General features: G+C 39.1%; 1 protein-coding gene and 1 long non-coding RNA gene across 5 annotated transcripts; one reads left to right on the top strand and one right to left on the bottom strand.

Annotated features, from left to right (window-relative positions):
- The first annotated feature begins 4465 nt into the window (after positions 1-4465).
- On the top strand, positions 4466-16885 carry LOC116720343 (SWI/SNF-related matrix-associated actin-dependent regulator of chromatin subfamily E member 1). 4 transcript variants are annotated; one of them, XM_032563543.1, is made up of 11 exons: positions 4471-4719; positions 6454-6504; positions 6626-6669; positions 6950-7048; positions 9333-9413; positions 9735-9866; positions 10105-10276; positions 13067-13239; positions 13349-13450; positions 13836-14097; positions 15712-16885. In XM_032563543.1, the coding sequence occupies exons 2-11, from the start codon at positions 6498-6500 to the stop codon at positions 15915-15917; spliced, it is 1278 nt and encodes a 425-aa protein (XP_032419434.1). In that variant the 5' UTR covers positions 4471-4719; positions 6454-6497; the 3' UTR covers positions 15918-16885. The 4 variants fall into 4 exon arrangements, with proteins under 4 accessions (XP_032419436.1, XP_032419435.1, XP_032419434.1 ...); XM_032563542.1 differs by having other exon boundaries at positions 4473-4719; positions 6950-7054; XM_032563545.1 differs by lacking the exon at positions 9735-9866 and having other exon boundaries at positions 4466-4719.
- On the bottom strand, positions 15781-17468 carry LOC116720344 (uncharacterized). The gene is made up of 3 exons (XR_004339376.1): positions 17324-17468; positions 17078-17213; positions 15781-15891 (listed from the first exon to the last, which is right to left on the bottom strand). It is a non-coding gene; the product is annotated as an uncharacterized LOC116720344 (long non-coding RNA).
- Between the last annotated feature and the right edge of the window lie 3030 nt (positions 17469-20498).

Raw genomic sequence — 20498 nt, 5'->3', positions numbered from 1 at the left:
AGATTGGCATTAGGGTTATTTTTGTTACCAATTGTTTTTGCCTCAGAACATTTATTACATGCTTCCCTCCACTAAATCATGACCTTAACTGATTCAAATGAGGTCCACATTGCTTTAAATGTTGTGAGGTTTTTTGTGTCCTCTCAGATGAGTCATTTATGAGCTCTGACACACCACTCACTCCTGGGAAGGTTCACCACTGCTTGAAGTTTTCTCTATTTGTGGACAATTACTCCCATTGTGGTCCACTGGAGTCCCAATGCCTTAGAAATGTCTCTGTAACCCAGTCCAGATAGACTAAAGTCAATGACTTTGCTTTTCTTCTGTTTCCAAATATCATTCAGTCTGGGTGTTGATTTTTGAAATCTTTTAGATAACCTCCTGTTGTCAGGCAGGTTCAACTTAAGTGATTTTTTGACTTTACAAGTAAGGGAGTAATCATATCGCACCTGAGTCTGACAGAAATGGATCTAAAACTTGCAGGAAAGTAGATCTTGGGGAGTAATGTTGGAGACCCTTGACCTAAACTGACAAGCTAGCAAAGCAGAGAATTAATCATTGAAGCAGCCAAATCGCCCATGGTAACTCTAGAGGAGCTACAGAAATCCACAGCTCAGGTGGAATAATCTGTGGACAAGACAATTATTAGTTGTCCACAAAACAAATCTGGCAATTTTGAGAAAGTGGCAAGAAGTAAAACATCATTATGACTACACCATCTCAACACGCTAACGAGCGGAGAGAGAAGGGCAAAGTTCAAACCATCTCTTCTATCAATCATAATAAAGAGGGATCACATGCTCAACTCGATATTTATCTATGCTGCCTGGATATTGAGCTGTTAGCTTCTCATGATAGCCATAAGACTGTCATACAGTAGTCTTCTGTCAGAGGCCTTTTCAGGATTGTTGCAAGACTGACTGCTCCTGAAGATCATTCTTGCTCACAGAAATAGCACTTAAACAACACTTTGAAGGTCCTTAGATGATATGTGTTGGAACAAGATTTAGTTTCTCATGTGGATAAATACAATATTTTTTAAATTGAATTAAATTAAATTACCATGGTAATGGCAGGATCATTCAGTGAGGTTGGATGGATAGACAGAGATTCTATTATATCTTAAGGGTTAGATATGTGATGTTAAAAAAATAAATATATTTCAAAATGTTCACATGTAAACTGTTAGAGAAGTCAAAGGAGCACTCTTCATTTTTGATGTCTAAATTAACATGAAGCAGATATAAGATTCGGTGCCAAAAAGAAACAGAAAAAAACTCTTTCGAATAAAAGCTTCCAGGTGCCAGATAGTAGGGTCTGTTCCTGCATGCACGTCTCAGGCATCTATTGTTATGAAAAGCAACATATGGAAGAGTTCTCTTACTTTTTTTACATTGGTGATAAAAAAGACTAAGCTTTTGTCTCTTGATCAAAAGTGAGAGAAAGCATTTACAGAGAACTTCTGAACTTTTTAAAATTTTATAAAGGTAAGCATAAAAGAAGAATCATTTCCAGAGATGGATAGAGTGCCAAAAATTATACTCGAGAAGGAGCAGCACTGCTTCAACATACTAAAACATAACTAGTTACTACACTTCTGATTATATCATCGTCTTACATATTCTTTCTTCCTGCCTTGATAACCTTGGTTCACCCCGAATCCAATGTGAAAGTCAATTAAACAGACAGGCTGCTGATACTGCTCAAGGCAGCAATGGAAGGAAGAGCTCTCTAAAGACACCTGACAATAATCTGAGGGTAGCAGCTTCTAAAAATATCCCTCCACCATCCACTACCAGAGTAAACTTTCAAGTCTGCTTAGTTCCACTGCCTGAGTCTATTTTGGAGAGCTCTATGGGCTTAAGAACAGGGCCTGAAACTGCTTTGGGGCAACATCTCCATCGGGCTGGTTCGAAATGTCACAGCCCCAGTTCTGCCCCTGGGCATCCACAATCCCACAGCTGAGCCCAGGAGGCCCATTATGAGAGCTAGTGTGCTTAGCTTATAGGAAGCATGTGACCTCCTCCCCCACCTCCAGATGTACTTCGCTGCAGGTGTTTGACAGTATACTGTACAAGGGCCGGACATTCCTACTGTGGCTTTAGCTGCATGCCTTTTGCACGCAGTTCTCTGAGCACCACACCTGGAGAGAAAATCACATCAGCATCATTAGGGTGCAGGTCAAGCAGAATTAAAAGGAACTCTTGTAGGTGTGCAGAGTAAACAGAAAGAAATGGGGTCATTATGAACACAGTCAATTAAACAAGTACCAAACAAGTGCTATTCAGGTTGAACGGACTGAGATATAGGCTAAATCCTGCGGGCTTAGGACTGTTATTTTTAGGCAACACACAACTACAACTGTTGACCTGGGCAGCTCTCACACAATGCGAACAAGAATGCAAAGTATTTCAGTTGTAGCAACAAGGGAGCAGCAAATAGGTCTCAAAAGCTTATGGCCTGTGAAGCATCCATAATGTCATGCCTAATATGCTGACACAAGTTATTGTGTTCAGGTGCATCTCAGTAAGAGAGAACATCAATGAATAGTTCATTCAGAAATTCACCTCAAAATGGGAAAGTTATACAGTATACAAATTAATTGCGAACAGTGTGAAATGTTTAAAGGGTTATTTCTTATATTCTTGCAATTAAGGCTCAATTGACATGAAATATTTAGCTTGTAAAAACATTAAGTATGGCATTAGAACAATTAAAAAAAGCCTCAATCAAAAAATGTTATGTCATGGCCATTTTATAGCTTACACAATCGTGTGAAGACTGCTGACTGGGCAATTTTCCAGCAGACAGTGTGAGTCATGGAAAACCTTCCATAGAGAGGGCAAGTTACAAAAGAATATTGCTAAAGAAGCTAGCTGTTCCAAGAGTATTTTATCTAAGGACACTAATAGAAAGTTTGGTGGAAGCAAAATGTGGTAGAAAAACTTACACAATCAACAGGGACAGGCAAGAATTGTAAAACAAAGGTCAATTGAACTGCAGCTGGAGGCACAGTTTCGAGAGTCACCACACAGACACATAGGCGCATCAAGCTCATTTAACTGGTGCAATTGCCTGCAGATAATCCGAGCATTCCAGTAAACTGCTGAATGAAATTTCCTCAAAATGTTGACACAGTCAAACAGCTAAAGACTTAGATATGCTTCAAAATATTTTGAAAAAGTCACTCTGTTTGGGAGAATACTATTAAGGAAAGACTCAAGAACTATGCAGAGTATCCAACTATGTTTGCATATTTTTAAACCACTTCAGTTTTTTTTAATTGCATTGTTTGCTTCTTTCAATTTCCACTAAAGAACTCTTATTTGTTTAAAGCAAATAACCAAGCACAATATTCCCATTATAAAACAGGGTGGAGGCAGTATGATGTTATGAGGACAGGAATTTGGTCAGGACTTTATATGGTGTCCAAGATGTATCCAGGACATTGGTTATTATATTAACATTCCTTGGGTTAAACCAAACCTGAACCAGATCATGTCAGAAGCGTCTTACCTGAGGTAAAGAGAAAAAGGATGGGGCTTTTTGCAAATCATGGAAGAATGCAGAGGCAAAAAAATTAAGCTGCTTAAGAACGGACTGGTAGTCAGCTGTGTTTTTATCAAGTTCAAAGTTAGCAAAGGAGTCTACCAGGAAATTATAAGCAACTTCATACTGCAGACAAGCTTTATGGAGATGGTGATTTAATTTTCCAGCAGGTGTTGGCAACCTGCCCACACTCCCAAAAATACCAATATCTGATTTAATTGTCGTTGTATAAAGGACCAATAAAAAGCCTGACCTATCCCCCATAGAGAAACAATGGAGTCAGGTCAAAGGAACATGAGCAGTGGACCCAACAACAGAGACAGACTTGGTCACTATTAAAGCAACAGGGCTTCCTTGCAAACTAAGGCTGGGTGTTGTTAAGAATCTCACAATTCAATTCAGTTCTTTGGGTCACAATTTTATTCAATATTGATCTGGTTCAATATTGATTTCCGTGCTTGATTTGGAAAGAAATTAATTGCAATGCCAAGATAAATTTATATTGTTACCCACCCCTTCTTGCAACACTGCATTAAAGCAATAAATTGTGCCAAAGGGCCCTGGACCCACTAATTATAAAGCTTATGTACATGTTAGAAGGCTGACATATCTGTACTAAAGTCTTTTCCTCATTAAACTTTAATTCTAATTGTTAGAAAGCACGATTGCAAGGTTTTCATTAGCTGTAATACTACTGCAACAGACTATTTACAAGAAATATTAAAAAGGTAAAAACAAATGAACTTTCTCAGTGACTTTCAATTTATTCAGATACACTTGAACCTGAATATGTTTGTTGCAGATCATGGTTTTCTATGCAGAAATCACAAGACAAAGAGTCTAACAAACAAGCTATCGATACATTCCTTAATGTTTTGACTGAAAGGCTATGTCCAAGAAGAAAATATCTCTATTTGCAGTAACATTAATGAGAGAGAGCTGCAGTACTATGAGTTTAGGGCGATTGCCATAATCGCCGAGCCGAGGCACGGGTGTTCTCACGAGAGAGCTAGGGTGGGGGTGCATTCTGGAGGATTCTGCAGCAATCATAGGAGAGGACCCCATTTCATTCGTTTATTGTGGGGGATGTTTTCTTTCCCTTCTCAGCTAGATGGTTAGCCCCCTCCGTGAAACCCACAACATAGTGGTGGGGGGCTGAAGGTTGTAGTGGTGAGTTGTCCGGCTGTCATTGCAGCAAGCTGGCATTTTTTTTTTCTGCCTCCACTTGAATCCGAGTTAGTTTACGTGTCTGTGGACGGTTCGACTTGACGCTGCATGCTGTTACCGTGTCTGGAGGTGTCCTTTTCTTTTCATTGCGGTGGCTAACCTATTAGCTAGTTAGCGCTAATGTTAGCTGATTAGCTTCATTAAACGTGGCACAATTATAATCACAATAAATCCAAAGGATACATAATAAAGCAGCCCCTCAGTGAGCATGTAGTCAGCGTTTGTTTTTGAGTAGCGAACTAGAAATTCCTGCATTAGCTGTTGTCGGTTACTGGCTAACGTTAGCGTGATAGCTAACTCCCTGCTAGTCCGTTTTGAGAACAATGAAAACCAGTCAACATTAAACTGTTGCACAATAACAAGCATTCCAATACATTCACAATTTAAACATTTAAGTCCGAGACGATGTTAGGCTGTCAGCAACGCTGATTCACTAGCACAGGGGCGTAGCGTTTCTTTTGACGGATTAGGAGGTGGGGGATCCTAAATTTGGGATGGGGGAGATGGTCACCCCAAAACCAATTAATCATCACAATTTCAATTTCTTTAAATTTAAAGAACACTAAATTAATCCGTACTCATAACCATGTCTTGGTGGGTTTTTCCTTGTTTATTTTAGGGTGGCATTTAGAACCTATTAAATATAAAAAGTCACCTAACACAATATCTTGTTTTTTGTATGTCTAGAGTCATAAAATGTACTTAGAAAGGATAATAGGACACATTCATTAGGTCTCCTACAAACATGTGCTTAGACATGAATGGACCATATACTCACAAAGTGAGTGGGTCATACTGAATGACCTAAACTCAGACTGTATGGAAGAGAAATAATAAACAACTGCTTTGACTTATATCCCTTACAAATCACATCACTGCTACTATAAGATGGACTAATGAGAATGTTGTGGCCAGTTTCCAATCTCATTTTTTCTTTTGTAAAATCCGATGATACCAATATTGGCGCATTCTGATTTCTCTTTAAAAAACAACAACCTGCTTTACTAATATTATGAGCAAACAGACCATTACAGAAATAATCAAACATTGTGAGTCTGTCGTGTTAAAAAAAATGCAGTTTTAGTAGGAATATTCCCTGGAGAATGTGGCTCAGAGATACCTAAATCCAGCTACCATTCTGCAGCTTTTGTTGCATCCCTTCTCCAACATGCTTGAATTTCCTCATTTATGACATTCTGATTCCACCAGTAAAGCAAACCAATACACATACTGGAAAGAGGAAGGAATTTATTGTATTGGCTAGATTACAGTTAGAACACGGTAGCTTGAATCATTATTTGAAAGTAGCAGGAAAACCGAAGCTTTTTGTGTGATTGTGGTTTACCTGAGACAGTACAGGATATTTTGATAAAGTGCAGAAAAGAAGAAAATGTGCTAATGAGGGCATTCAGCCATTGATTTGTGTATGTTGCATCTACTGGTTGCATGCTAGTAGCTCTTGTTGGTAACATATTTATCCCAACCTGGCATTGCTTTGTCTGAAATTGCTTAAAGAAAAAAAAAAGTGCTTTGATGTTGAAATTTAGAGTAATGTCTGTGTCTTAATAACCCAGCACGAATGTAACTGTTTTGTGCTTTTTTTAAATAAACATCTATCACTATTTTATGTCACATCATCTGTACAATATAAATTGTTGTCAAACTTGCACATTTCAGATTCAATGACTGGAATTGACTGATACCACTGTCTCGCTGCAAAAATGTCTAGTAAGTAATTAGAAATAATTGTAACTGATAGAGACAACCTTTACGAGACAATATGGAATCACTAAAGTGTCCTAATTATTGAGCCTTTCCTGGTTTTTATTTATTTTTTAATTCACAACAGAGAGACCATCCTATGCCCCCCCTCCTCCTCCTGCCCCAACAACTGTAAGTATACAGGTTGCTCTAGTATGAGTACCACATGGTAAAGTTACATCTTTAAACACACAGACTAATGATAAATGTCTTCTTCTGGAAATTGTTTTCCTTGTAGCATTAATGAAAGTTTGTTTTGCATATTTTCTACTTACTTACCCTCCCAAACCACCATAAAATTGCTTCTTTCATTTCTTTTTTATGTAATGGGCTGTTTTTTTGTGTTAAATCCCCCCACTGCCTGTGTTATGTCATTTCTCATTCATGTTTATGTCTTATTTGTTTCCTTCAGCAAATGCCCAACACACCCGGGTTTGTGGGGTACAACCCTTACAGTCATCTGGCCTACAACAACTACAGACTGGGAGGGAGCCAAAGCAGCAACAGTCGGGTAACGGTATGAATATGAACCAAGTAAAAATATTGTGACTCGGTATATTAATCAATTGGTAAGCTCAGACCTGTCATCAGTTATTTTCCAGTGAAACTTTGATTAGTAATTAAACCAAGACTTTACAAACATCATTATAGTGTCAGCATTTTTTTTTTGTTCTGTTCCAATGAGTAGGAAAGATTTTTTTTACACATCTCCTTAAAAGTAAAATGCTGCTGGGTAATTCGTGTGAGATGTCTGCCTTATTTCATTTCTGAGACTGAACTGGAAATATGCGTCATTCCACAGTCAAACCTGCAGTAAAACAGTCCATCTGTGTCCATTCAGATCGCACCTTCCTTTCTAATTCTGCATTTCTGACAGCCATCTTAAATAACCCATGCCTTCAGTGTTGCCATGGCATTGCAGACTTTCTGCTCAACATGGCTCTGGCTGCTGAGCAATAATTTAGTCGCTGCATGCAAGCGGTGGTTGGCTGACTCTGATAATGGCATTATGTCTCGCTATGGGCTAATCTCAGCTTAAATTAGATTTTTTTTTAAGTTTCTCATAAGCAGCCCAGTTCCCTGATTTCTGCACAGTCTTCAACTGTTAAAGATGTGCATGTCTTCTAAAAGTGCTCCGAGGCGACATTGTTGTGAAAACTTAATTGAAAGGATTAAATGATGTTCACTAAAGTTGTAATAAAATCTCATCAATAGGCATGGGCCAGTATAAAATTATTTTGCATATACTATGGTACCTCAGTTTAGCGGTGAATTTATTTCAGGCAGCTGATGGATAGTGTGCAGCAACAGGGGTAACGGAGCCACCATACAGCCAGTGAAAATATAGGTCTTAGGCATCTCAGTATAATTGAATTAGTATGACAGAATAATTTAGCAGTTTTTAAACTAGTAACCAGCCCATGTATAATGAGGATGCATCTGGGTTATCATTTCATATTATAATGTTTCTTTTAATGAAATTCTTATTAATTCTTCTTTCTGTAATGATAAACAAAACAATAAAGGCATCAAATATGTGAAAAGATTCAATCATTACAACCAGATTCATTGATCTTGCAGCGCAAACTGTACATCAAAAAACAATTTTTTAAAACCTCACACTACTGTTTTAGTCTTTTGAAGTAAATTCAACAGATAGTCAAAAACGATTATAGTGTGAAAGGACACTAACTATATTGGATGATCTAACCATTCAGGGAATGGTTAGATCATCTATCAGAGATGTCGCTGCACTTCTTCAATAAATTCATAAGGCGAAACTCACAGCAGAAGTCATATCGGGGCACTTTTCCAGACGTTTTCTCACCAAATGACACTATTTTCTGAGCTCTAAATTAAATATGACTGAAATATGGGGTGAAAATACTGCAGCAATTCAGCACAGCAGCACAATTTCTAATGGCAAATTTACAGTGACAGTTTTAAAGGCCTCTTCTGTATCGAGAGACTCTTTGGAGATCTTCCATATCAGCTTTCAGCTACCAAATAAACTTTAGTTTAGCCTCAAACTGCAATCACTACCCTTTCATCTAGCCGTTGTTCTATCAGAGAGGATACATCGCTAAGTCTAAGGACCTGTAAGAAAATAGTTTTCTGGAGTTGTTTTTCCCATAAGTTGTTACCTTCCCACCTAAATTTCAGCTAGCTCCTCCTTACATTTGATCTAAATTTAAACTAAATACAGATGGTGCAGATTTCTCTGCGAGGTTCATCCTTGTTGTGAGTCACGCTCTGAGTTGGCCAACGTGAAATAACATGCTGGTGTCAAGGTTTGACTGTCAAAAGTACATTGCTCTTTCTGCGTCACATGTGGGTTTAATAAGCCCGCACCTCACATTTGCTCCATTCTTCTCTGTTCTAAGTTTCTGCAGGATAATTTTAAAAATGTTGTGACATTTTATATTTCCAGTAACAATAGGAGAATCATCAAAGCTTTAGAGGATAATTGTCGAGGTTGTTATTCACAAATGGTCAAAATAGATTAAATTTGGTTGTTAGGGTATACATCCAGGGGTTTCTACACAGTCTGGAAAAGTTTGGAAGTTGATTTAATGTTTTCCAGGTCTCCTTGTAAACATGGCAAAAGTGTAGTCGCCTCATTACAGCCAGCTGATCAGCAGTAGGTAGCAGAGGGGGATTATAGTGCACGACAAATCTGGAAAATCTCTGGTCACTGGTATTCTGTTGAAGTCAGATTCAGAGATACAAGTCATGTTTGAATACTTCATCTCATTGCGCAAAAAAGCTTGAACTCTTTGTTTCTGTTTTACAAGAATTCCTCTGGAATAAACATCCCAAAGCCCCCAAAACCACCTGATAAGCCACTGATGCCCTACATGAGATACAGTCGGAAGGTGTGTACACTCTTTAAAGTCACTATTTTTTTAATCATCATTGTGTGTGCTACTGACAGGCTCATTTTATTTTCTTTAGATATCCTGTAAACTCAGTTAGATGCACCTTTGTTTCAGATGTTTAAAGTTGGTAAGCAAGGTAAGATGTGAAGCCAGAGATTAGGTAGGAGTGTCAACATCCTAGTGGGATTTATCCACTTTGGATATGGAACTTAAAGCACACGGCCTCCTCTGGTTTGTGACCTCTCTGCAAAGAGATAACCACCTATAGCCCCTCCAACCCAACCCAACCCCACACCCATGTCTGGTTCTCATCACCAGGTTTGGGATCAAGTAAAAGCCTCCAATCCTGATCTGAAGCTATGGGAAATTGGGAAGATAATCGGTGGAATGTGGAGGGACCTCACTGATGAGGAGAAACAGGATTATTTGAATGACTACGAAGCAGAGAAGGTTGGTTGTTTTACAGAGGGGTGTCTATGGGGTTGGTGGGTGACAAGTAGCTGTGTCCCCAAAGGTTGTGGGTCACCCCAGACATTGCTCCTTCTTTCTACCAGTCACGAGTAAAACCTCTTTTCTTGTTTATTCTTTGTTGATTGAAACAGCCAACCACATGTTGAGTCTGCTTGCTTTTTGTTATTTTTTTTTTTTTGCTTTTCCGGTGTCATTCCTGTCATCTTTTCCGCTGTAGATTGAGTATAACGAGAGCATGAAGGCCTATCACAACTCACCAGCTTACCTGGCGTATGTCAACGCAAAAAGCCGGGCCGAGGCCGCTCTGGAGGAGGAGAGTCGCCAGAGGCAGTCCAGACTGGACAAGGGCGAGCCTTATATGAGCATCCAGCCAGCAGAGGATCCAGACGGTAAGGCCACTCAGTTAAATGCTTTGTTTCCCAAGGTTTAGGGCACAGTGACAGAGCTGTAATTATTGCAGCCCGACCACACAGATTTACAAGCCTCCACTCCCTGAAAGTCTCTTTCTCTCCTCCTACGCTGCTACATCCATCCTCAGTTTATGTAATTCTACCTTTGAAATGAAATGTTTTTTCCTTCAAGTTGCAAATGAAGACAAATTTTGTTTTAGTTGTGCACCAGCGTTTACATTCTTGAGATCGGTTTAGACATGATTACCAAATTTACATTCTTTTGTCTGTTGTCATAAAGTCTGATACACACACACACACACACACACATGCCCCCCCCCCCCCCCCCCCCCCCCACACACACAGATTTAGACAGCATAAGACATTTGAGTTACACCCACCTCCAGGAAATGATGCTTGTCTGGGGTCGGGCTGGGTTACAGTAGAAGTTAATGATGTGCAGGAAAACTACAGATAAAACAGCTGCTATTTAGAAACACCCCAGACCATAAAAAAAGTTAAAGTCGACATCCCAGCGGGTCACGTACTGAACAAGCTGCACGTATGGCAATAATTAAATAAGGTTTAGCTCTCCGGGTGGCAACATAGTCACGGATTATGTTTTATTAATAAAACCCTTTATGATAATCCGCTCCTAATCTCTTTCTATAAACAACTTCTCTCTCTCTCTCTTTTTTTTTTGTTTCACTTTAACCATCAAAACAGGTTGTAACTTTTCGAAAGCTCGTACAGGCAGCCAGGTAAATTGTTGTTTTGTAGCTTTGTCTTGGGTGTAACTTAATCACTAATCCCAGACATTTAAATGTTTCTGTTTTTATTAACACCTTGAACGCTTCCAGCAGACTGAGGTGGGAAAAAAATGAGGACATGATGAGGGATGATGTTGAATGAGTTTCCCACGCGTTATTGAGACGTACCTCTGCTGAATTTGTGAACCAGAGAAAGGCTTAATTCCCACACAATACTTTTAGAATCTGTCACCCCTCTTGAATGTTTCCTGTTGTGGTGGGAGAGCTCCTATATGTGCTCTTTGAGGTTTTTATCTTGGCATATGCGACTCATTTGTACTTTGTTGTTGTCAAAGCTTCAAATTTGCACAGTTGTTGCACAGCAGCAGCAACAACATTGGGCGGTTACTAGTCAACCAAACAAAACTACAACACCGTGCGTAATTAAGGCCTTCAAAATCCAAAGCAATCAACACATCAATAATATAATATGATGATGCAAGTGCTCAGCGGTGTTATAACATTTATATACATGTAGAGTACTCTTCACATAAGTATTATTAACTTGGAAATCTGTTAGAAGGTCGTTAAAATACCAGTAATTACCATAATTTAGTGTTTCTGCTGAAGGGGTCTGAAAAGACTTTCAAAGTCACAGATTTAATCATTTTAAAGTGTCACAAATCTGAGGATTTTTCATGATTGGTATAAAGTACAGAGTGTTCATTGCATTCATTCACTGCTTTTTCATCTTCAACATTATTTTTGCTTGTCTTGACAAATGCAGTGAAAGCTTTCCTTTGTTGTGTCATTTGTCTCTCAGAATGGATATTTTATGATTCATGTAGAATCAAAACATGACATATAGAAGCAATAAACCCCAGATGTTCAGTCTTTTCCCCTAAAACGGAGAAAATTCTGCTCCTGAAACAAACTTTCTGACTTGCAATTGCATGTTCAGGTAGCATATGTTAAGAGGTTTGGCTTGAAAACAAGGTTTCATAATTAGTCAAAACAAATGCCAAAAACTATTAGAAAGCTTACTGTGTACCGGGAAGGGCATTAAAGTGAGCTACAAAAGCATTTGACTCACGAGCCAAAGCTAAAAAAAATCTATTTAAGTTGTTTAATTTGTATTTAGATAAAACATGTAATTAGGTCAATGGGTTATTAGGGATTTTTTAAAAATAAATAATCACGTGCCTTATTGTTCAGACTGCTAGCTTGTGATCTAAGGACTGCTTCGGGATAAAGAACAGCTGCTGATAAATTAAGACTACAGAGCATATCTTAAACATTTGTCTTCACACAGTGACCCATAATTAACTCCTTGTCATACTCCAGCAACAATAATAGGTCAATTCCCTTTAAAGTATTTTTATATAACAGCATATATATTTACTGGGATGCCCAGTGAATGTTCAGAAACCTTACATATTTCTTGCAGTAGCAAAATCTCACATCAAAAAACATAAGAAGAAAACAATATAAGGCTAAATGTATATACTGTATATATATACTGCTCAAAAAAATAAAGGGAACACTTTAAGTGTTAAACACCTGTTTAAGTGTTCCCTTTATTTTTTTATATATATCATACGTAGAAATCATTTAAACTACAAAATCAACCGTCTTCCATTTCCAACTAGCGTTCTAAATCCTATTAAAAACTTGTGGAAAAAAGCTAGAAGGAAGATAATACAAAAGAAGACTTTGGACTATCTTTAGCACATTACTGAGTTAATATGCTCCAATTAAAAGTTGGGATTTTTCTTTTTAGCATTTTAATGTGGGTTTTTCTACTGCAGTAAAGGGCGATTTATTTTCAGGTTTTTTTCCCCCCCACATCGTGGGAATTGCAGAAGACCATGTTCTCAGCTAAAACTCTACAAATACAGAGCAACATCAGCCTTCTTTTTTGGACACAGTAGCTCTAGCATCATTCAGTAGTGTACTTTCAGCAATTTAATGGGACATTGATACGGATCGACCTGTATTTCCTGGAGCCACTTCAGCAACCCAATTTGTTTGTTGTCTCCAGACTACGACGACGGCTTTTCTGTGAAACACACAGCTGCTGCTCGTTTCCAGCGCAACCACCGCCTGATCAGCGAGATCCTGAGCGAGAGCGTCGTCCCAGATGTGCGGTCCGTCGTCACCACCGCCCGCATGCAGGTCCTCAAACGTCAGGTCCAGTCGCTAATGGTGCATCAGGTGAGATCAAACCGCAGTGTCGCATAACTCTGGGTTCTGGCTGCGACAGCTTTGCTTTCATTGACTCATTATTTTATTAACTGTGGCGCCTGGATGTCCTGCTTCGCAGAGAAAATTGGAGGCAGAGTTGCTTCAGATTGAAGACCGCCACCAGGACAAGAAAAGAAAATTCATTGAAGCCACGGAGTCGTTCAACAATGAGCTCAAAAGGGTATGGCATCTTTTACATTAAATCAGGTCATTGCTTACTTGCACGCAAGCTTCAGTTTGCATGCCGCATGCAGCTTGGGCCCTGCGCCAGTCTCAGTCTGTCCTACAGCCCACAGCTGGGGCTAACTCCATCCACATGTCCTTATAATGCTGTTGCTGTCATTTATTGTTTGAGGGCCCTATATTAGTCCTGAATGCAGCATTTGGCTTTTACAACAGGTGGCGCCATTTATCCTATAAAGAGCTCCTTGAGGACACAACATGCAGCAACACATGTTTTAGTTATCCAAATTAAACTTTCATTTATCTTGTTGTAAACAGTTTCTTTGTGCAGAGCGTAAACATGCAACAGCAAACACATTTCTCATACATGTTTCTCTGTCCAGTTGTGCTGCATGAAGGTGGAAGTGGACATGGAGAAGATCTCTGCGGAGATCGCTGCAGCAGAAGAGGCAGCACGTAAACGGATGGCAGAACGGGAGAAGGATGCAGGGGACCGAGGGGCGAGAGAGGCGCCCACCTGCGTCTTGGCAGAGGAGGAAAAACATGTTTGTGCTACACATGGCAAAAAGTCCCAGCAGAACTCTCACAGTGACAGCAGCAGCAAGGAAGGAGAGGACGCAGAGTCGAATACTGCAGATCCACCAGGTGAGCAGCCTTTATGCGACTTTGTGTGTAATTCATGCACGTCCCAGTTGAGATGGCGTGACCCTGATACCAAACTGACTCATTCAAGAAGTAGTACCTGTAAACAAGGAGTCTCAGTCTAATGTTTTCTTTTCCATTCAACACATAGTTGAAAACAACACTCCCTAACAACTTTAAGCAGAACGAAATGACACACAGTGCCTTGCAAAAAGAATTTATTTCAATTTCAGATTTTGTCACATCGCAACCACAAGCTGCAATGCATTTTATTGGGATTTGATGCAACAGATCAACACAAAGTGGTGTGAAGTGCAAACTCAATACCTTAAATATTTTATACCCTAACCAATAATCAATTGAAAGTTACTTTTGCAGTTTGTCTCTAGCAGCTTTGCACATGTAGTGATTGAAATCGTGTTAGTTCAAAGTGTCTTCTTAGCTCTGGCTGTATGTTTATGGTCATTGTCCTGTTGGAGATTGAACCTCGTCTCAAGTTTTAAATCTTTAACTGGTTTTGTTCTAGGATAACCAAAATCATCCACACAGGATGATGCTGTCACCACCAAGTTTCGTGTGTGTTCATGGTGATAACAAGTATTGGGTTTCTTTCACAGATTGCATACAGACCAAAAAGTTACATTTTGATATCATCTGACCTGGTCACATTCTGCCATGCGTTTGTGGTTTCATCATGTTTGGAGAGCTTGGTTAAAAATAGTTATTATTCTATTGACGTCTTTACTGCTCCACTGATTAACATTCTGTTTTAGGGCTGCAATTAATAATTATTTTAGTTATTGACTAATCTGTCGATTATTCTGACAATTAATTGACTAATTGAATAAAAAAGGCACAGTCTGCAAATTTTTTAATGAAGACTTTTTATACAATATTCGATATAGAATGAAATAAATAACTAATTAATTTCCCTTTGTATGTTTGATTAGGATGCAGCTGCAGCTTAAAAATACCTCTAAAATCAACATGTGAACAGCTTGTTAATTATTATTATTATTTTTTTATTATACTTGTGGATTGGGTGCTCTAGGTACAGCTTGTCTTTAAGTATATATCATCTGATCATCGATGCTGTACAATGCAAAAAAGTGCTTATGTTTTTTTTGTTGTTGTTTTTACAGAATTTGAACCAGGTGAAGCTAAAACTGTGGCGCTTGAGGAGTTTTGGAAAGAACATATTCATAAACAAAAGTCTTTTTCTATCTTAATGCATATATTTGTTTGTACAGATTTGGCTTAATTGCTTTTCTGAATATGTTGTTCTTTTGGCAAATGAAATTTATTTGAGTACATATTAGTTAGTGGTTAATTGATTGCTAAGATAACTGGTGATTCATCAGAATTAATTTGATTGTTTCAACTCTACGCTACTTGCAGCAGAAAGAAGCAAAGTATGGAGATTAATATTTGGTGTTACTGTTTTAAGTAGTTTCTGTAGTCAACATAGAAAAAATAAATAGCCATTTAAATGAATTTTCCATCTCCATGTAGTGCAGCACTGTTTGTTTTTTTTTAGTAAGCAAAGAGATGTGACTTAAGCAATAATTTGAAAATATTGATTAGGTAAGTTTAATTAATTTTATTTTTCTAATGCAGTAAAGCAAAAAGCTTCAGAGGAGATGGAGGCCCATCCAGGCAGTGAGGAGGGAGCGTCAGAGGACAAGGAGAGCGTCCCTGAGGGAGCCATGGAGGAGGGAACCAGCGACAGCAACACAGGCTCAGAGACCACCTCTGCGCAGACAGAAGACGCCACGACCAGCGAGCCATCAGAGGGACCTGGCAAGGCAAGGGCAGCCCACTGAGCTCAGCAGCAAACATGGTGGAAACCGCAGGGCTGCCACTCCATCTGTTTGACTCTCTGATTACAGAAATTGCACAATCTCATGTTTGTTGTCAAAGTGTGAAAGCAGCATTCAGATGGGCTGATTGGTTAACAAGCCTGAGGCTGCAGCTGAGGTTATAAACCTAAAACTTGCAGACACACAGTGAATACAATAATAATAATAATAATAATAATAAAAAGTCTGCACTCTAAGTCGACAAAGCAATGACCTTGTCTAAAATCAATGGCTGCTACATTTTGCCACAAAAGCCCATGTGAAGGCACTATATTTTCGGCTTCTTTGGAAGAGTGCACACAAGCCCTTCATCAGCACAAATGGAAACATATCTCTAGCACTATGTCTGGCAGACAAACAAAATTGCTCAGTGTTACGTTTAACTTTGTTCTTTGTGTTGTAATACCATTGTTGCTTCTATTGTTTTGCATGTTGCAGGTCAAAAAAAAAAAAGTTGTTTAAGAGTGGAGCTAAGTGACCATCTCCTTGGCAGGAGAATATTTGTTTACTCTGTATCAGTATTACAGTAACAGTATTGTCTCAGGAGTTTGTAGTCATTTAGTAGTAGTTACTCTTTTATTTATTATCAGCATTTTTATTATACTTGTGGATTGGGTGCTCTAGGTACAGCTCGTCTTTAAGTATATATCATCTGATCATTGATGCTGTACAATGCTAAAGTGTTCTAAAGTTTGCTGGCTGCCAATCAAATCAAAAGCAGTATGCTTAGAACATGTGTTTGTTTTGATCAGTATTGCGGTTTTTAGCAGGAATCTTTTACATGTCCAGTTAATGTGTACATGGTGTAACGAGGTTTGCTTAAACGTGAATTTTCATGTTGTAAAACGGTTAGAACCCTCATTATTAACATGCAGTCTTAAGATGAATTTCATTTTTGCATATTTATACGAATAAACTTTTCTACCCTGAAATACAGCTGTCTCTTTGTTTTGGAAAACATGTCTGAATTGGTAATATATTTAAAATACAATTTAGCTCCTCGGGTGCATCTATCTCAGTAAATTGAAATATCAAAATGTTTATTTATTCCAATAATGCATTTCTTTCAACTTGTTTTTTCATGAAAAACACTTTTAAGTCATTTTGTTAACAGATTCTCCCACCTGAGCTGTGGATCTCTGCAGCTCCTCAGGAGTTACCACAGTCCTCTTGGCTTCTCCTCTGGGTCAATTTCTCATTGGCTGGCTTTTCACTTTATGCTGATCGTCATGCCTTGGTTGGCTGGTTTGCAGATGTTCCCTACATTTGCAAATAAAGGATTGAGTGGTGCTCTATGAGTCGTCCTAAGCTTAGAGTACTGATTTACAAACTAATCCTACTTTAAATTTTCCCACAACTTTCTGTCTCACCTGTCTGTCGTGCTACTTGGTCTTCATGATGCTGGTTGTCCGCCATTGTTTTCAGAAGCTCCTGTCCTGTGTCCTCTGATGCTACTCTGTTGAGTACACCTTTCCCACTCTGCACCAGATGCAGACAGAAAAGCACCTCTGATTGATGGGCGTCTCCCCCGCCCATCAATCAAATGGAGGTAAGGCAGAACACTGCTAAGGTGTGTGTGTCCATGTTCCTGCTGCTACATGTCGGCTTTGTGGGTGGCTCGTGTTCTTGATCTGCTCATTTGAGATCAGAAGTGCCATTTTACAACCAGTGTCTGGGATTTTAATTGGTTTTTGGGTCCTACACCTGCCATGTGTTTAGTGTTGTTGCTCTGCTGACGTTTTTAGCTGCAGCTGGAGTTTATTGTGGCCTAGTTCCCGCCCGCTAATCGCTCCCTCCTTGGGTAGGCTGCGTTTCCGCTCCTGAGTAAGCGACCAGCTATTCAGTTCCTAATTTTATCTTACCTGAATCCACAATTAATGGGCTCTCGCTCTGTTTTAGGCACGTGACTGTCTGCACGCTGTTTTAAAGCTGCAGCGCTCTGGACGCTGTCTTGTCTTGTCGCTGATTGGTTGGGCCGCTTCTCCATTGCCTCTGTTGCTGATTGGACAGTGCAATCAGCAACCTTGATTGGACTGACCCTGCTGTAAAGGGGTGTAGAACTGGACACGAACTTTCCAGTTCTACACCCCTGATTTTTTGTATTTGCTTGGTTTCCATTATTGAACTTACTAATGTGTTTTCCTTTTTTTCGGTTTGATTACTAATTTGCTCTTTTTATTGCATGTTTTGTTTTTCTTTTGTCTGACATTGTCTTCCTCCCACCTTTCCTTTTCTTCTCAGGGACCAAGTAGTAATGTCTTAAGCCATGGTTAAAGCTTACATACTATTCATTAAAACATAATGGGGTTATATTTTAAGGAACTGTTAAAAATATATATTGTGTAGAACTCAGTCTGTCTTTGTGAGCAATTATGAACTTCGATTTGTTGGGTACAAATACCTCCCAACTGACGTTGTTGTACTTAAAAAAAAACTTTAAAAATCCCATATTTTTGGATCAAAAATGTTAATCCATAGCCAGGTTCAGTCAACATATTAACTATAAAAGAACCAGCTTCCTGTTGCTTCAAAACATGCCTCAATCAACACCCCCCGCCCCCACTATGTGTAACATTGTGTTACTACTCATATTCTGTGTTTGGGTTTCTCCAGTTTTATCATACAAGGACTGAACATTTTAACTTTGAACGTCACTTGAACTTGCTTTCACTAAATGTAAGAAAAACAAGCTAAGTACACAGAAGGAAGAAATTTTATAACGGTTTTAAACGAAGTGCCAACAGAGCAAAAATAAGTGGAGCAAAAGTCGTCCAACAAAGATGTATCTGAAAGTCACCAGTCAAAGAGGGTAACTTCATTTCACAGCATTACCAGCTCTTGGTGGAATTTGACAGATCGGGTGGTTGTATTGTGCAGTTGCTTTGCATGTGGGGTATACAGTGTCCAGCTGTTGAAACTGGTGGGTTCATAGCGGCACAAACACCATCTGTTCATGTCATCCAGACTTTATGACAGCCCAGAGGCAAGAGGTCCTAATCTTGGTCATATTACTGCTGTTATCACAATTTGGGGAGACATGGAGAAAGATTTTAGGTTCCTATGTACACATCCTATATCCATGTCTCACCCATTTTGAGAGAACTCTCCACCAAAGGGTTGGAGCATTTAGAATGCCATCACTTGTGGGAATTTGCTAGATACCACAGTACCCTGTTCATCCAATCAGTGGGTGCATATAAACGCAACATGTGTCCTTGTGGACCCAATGGTTCCAACAGCAAGTCTTTGTTTTTGGAGCCTATGAGTATGTGAGGACAGTACAGTGCACATATTGTGCACCTAAGATGGACCACAAGTAAGGCTGTGTGCATAACATGTAGATTTGGTAGCTTATAACATTAAGGCAACATCAAGGCAAGAGGACCATTCTTGCCAATGTTACTCCTGTCATTATGGTTGACGTAGTCACACGGTAAAACTTTAAGCCTTTGTGCCACATCAGTGACATTTTGTATCCTCCTGTCTCATCCCATTTTACAAAAGGTAATTCCCATTCATAAGGGGAAAATGTGATTATAGGAAAGAAATACTAACATCTTTAGTGGCCCAACCAGAGTCCTGACTTGAGACTGATAGAGACTCTGAGGAGGGAGCTAAAAAAAATTAGGCTAACGTAAAGGTAGGCCTTCCAACCTCAAAGACTTGGAGTTCATCACCAACAATAAATCATCAAAATGCCAGTAGAAACATACAAAAAGATTGGTTGGGAAATATAACCAGATGGCTTTATTGTTGTAAAGTCATCAGATTTTGTAATCATGGTGATACAGTCACATGACCTGTCTGGGTACTCAGCTTTCAGCAGTTTGTTATTGTATTTCTCGCACATAAAACTCATACTAACATGAGGTAATACATATTGTGGCTTGTCATGTGTTATATTTAACTAATTCATTCACGTGATAAGAACTAAATGTCTTTTACCGGGGATTCTTGATGTTTATAATCTTATGATTAAAAAAAGGTTGTAACCTACTTTTTTTTTTTTTTTTTAACCCAGACAGTTAATGATCGAAAACAAGGGTTCTGGGAGCTCAGCGGTTTACATCTGTCTCTGACTGTGGCATGCAGGGTATTTGCAAAGAGTATGCTTATCCTTTGCACAGTACAGGTAAGGGAAGTTGGTTAGATGAAAAGGATTTGTTCTGATTTCCTGTTTTTAACACTGAACAAGAAGTGTGCTCACTTGTGCATGTAACAAAATTCAGCTCCGATGCCTCGAGGAAAGTCACACACTTGACTGGAGATGTAAGCCGTTTGTGCCTGTACGAAGCTGCTAGGATCAGATTTACCATAATCTTAACCTACAATTTAGGTGTGAATGATTTGCTTTACACTAAAACTTTTTTTCTTTTTTTTGGTCTGTGGTTAAAACTGCCTCAAGTGAAAGCAGAAAACACAAACCACAAAGGCACAGGTGTGCAGCAGCCTGTGCAGGTCTGTTTTGAAAGGTTAATTCATGCAAGGTTCCTGCTGCTGTCCAATACAAACACAACTAAAAGATGCAGCAAAACAGGTGAAAAG

Source organism: Xiphophorus hellerii, chromosome 5, assembly GCF_003331165.1.
Source record: "Xiphophorus hellerii strain 12219 chromosome 5, Xiphophorus_hellerii-4.1, whole genome shotgun sequence".
Taxonomy (NCBI): domain Eukaryota; kingdom Metazoa; phylum Chordata; class Actinopteri; order Cyprinodontiformes; family Poeciliidae; genus Xiphophorus; species Xiphophorus hellerii.
The sequence above is the reverse complement of the archived record's forward strand: the minus strand, read 5'-3'. Positions and strand labels throughout refer to the sequence as shown.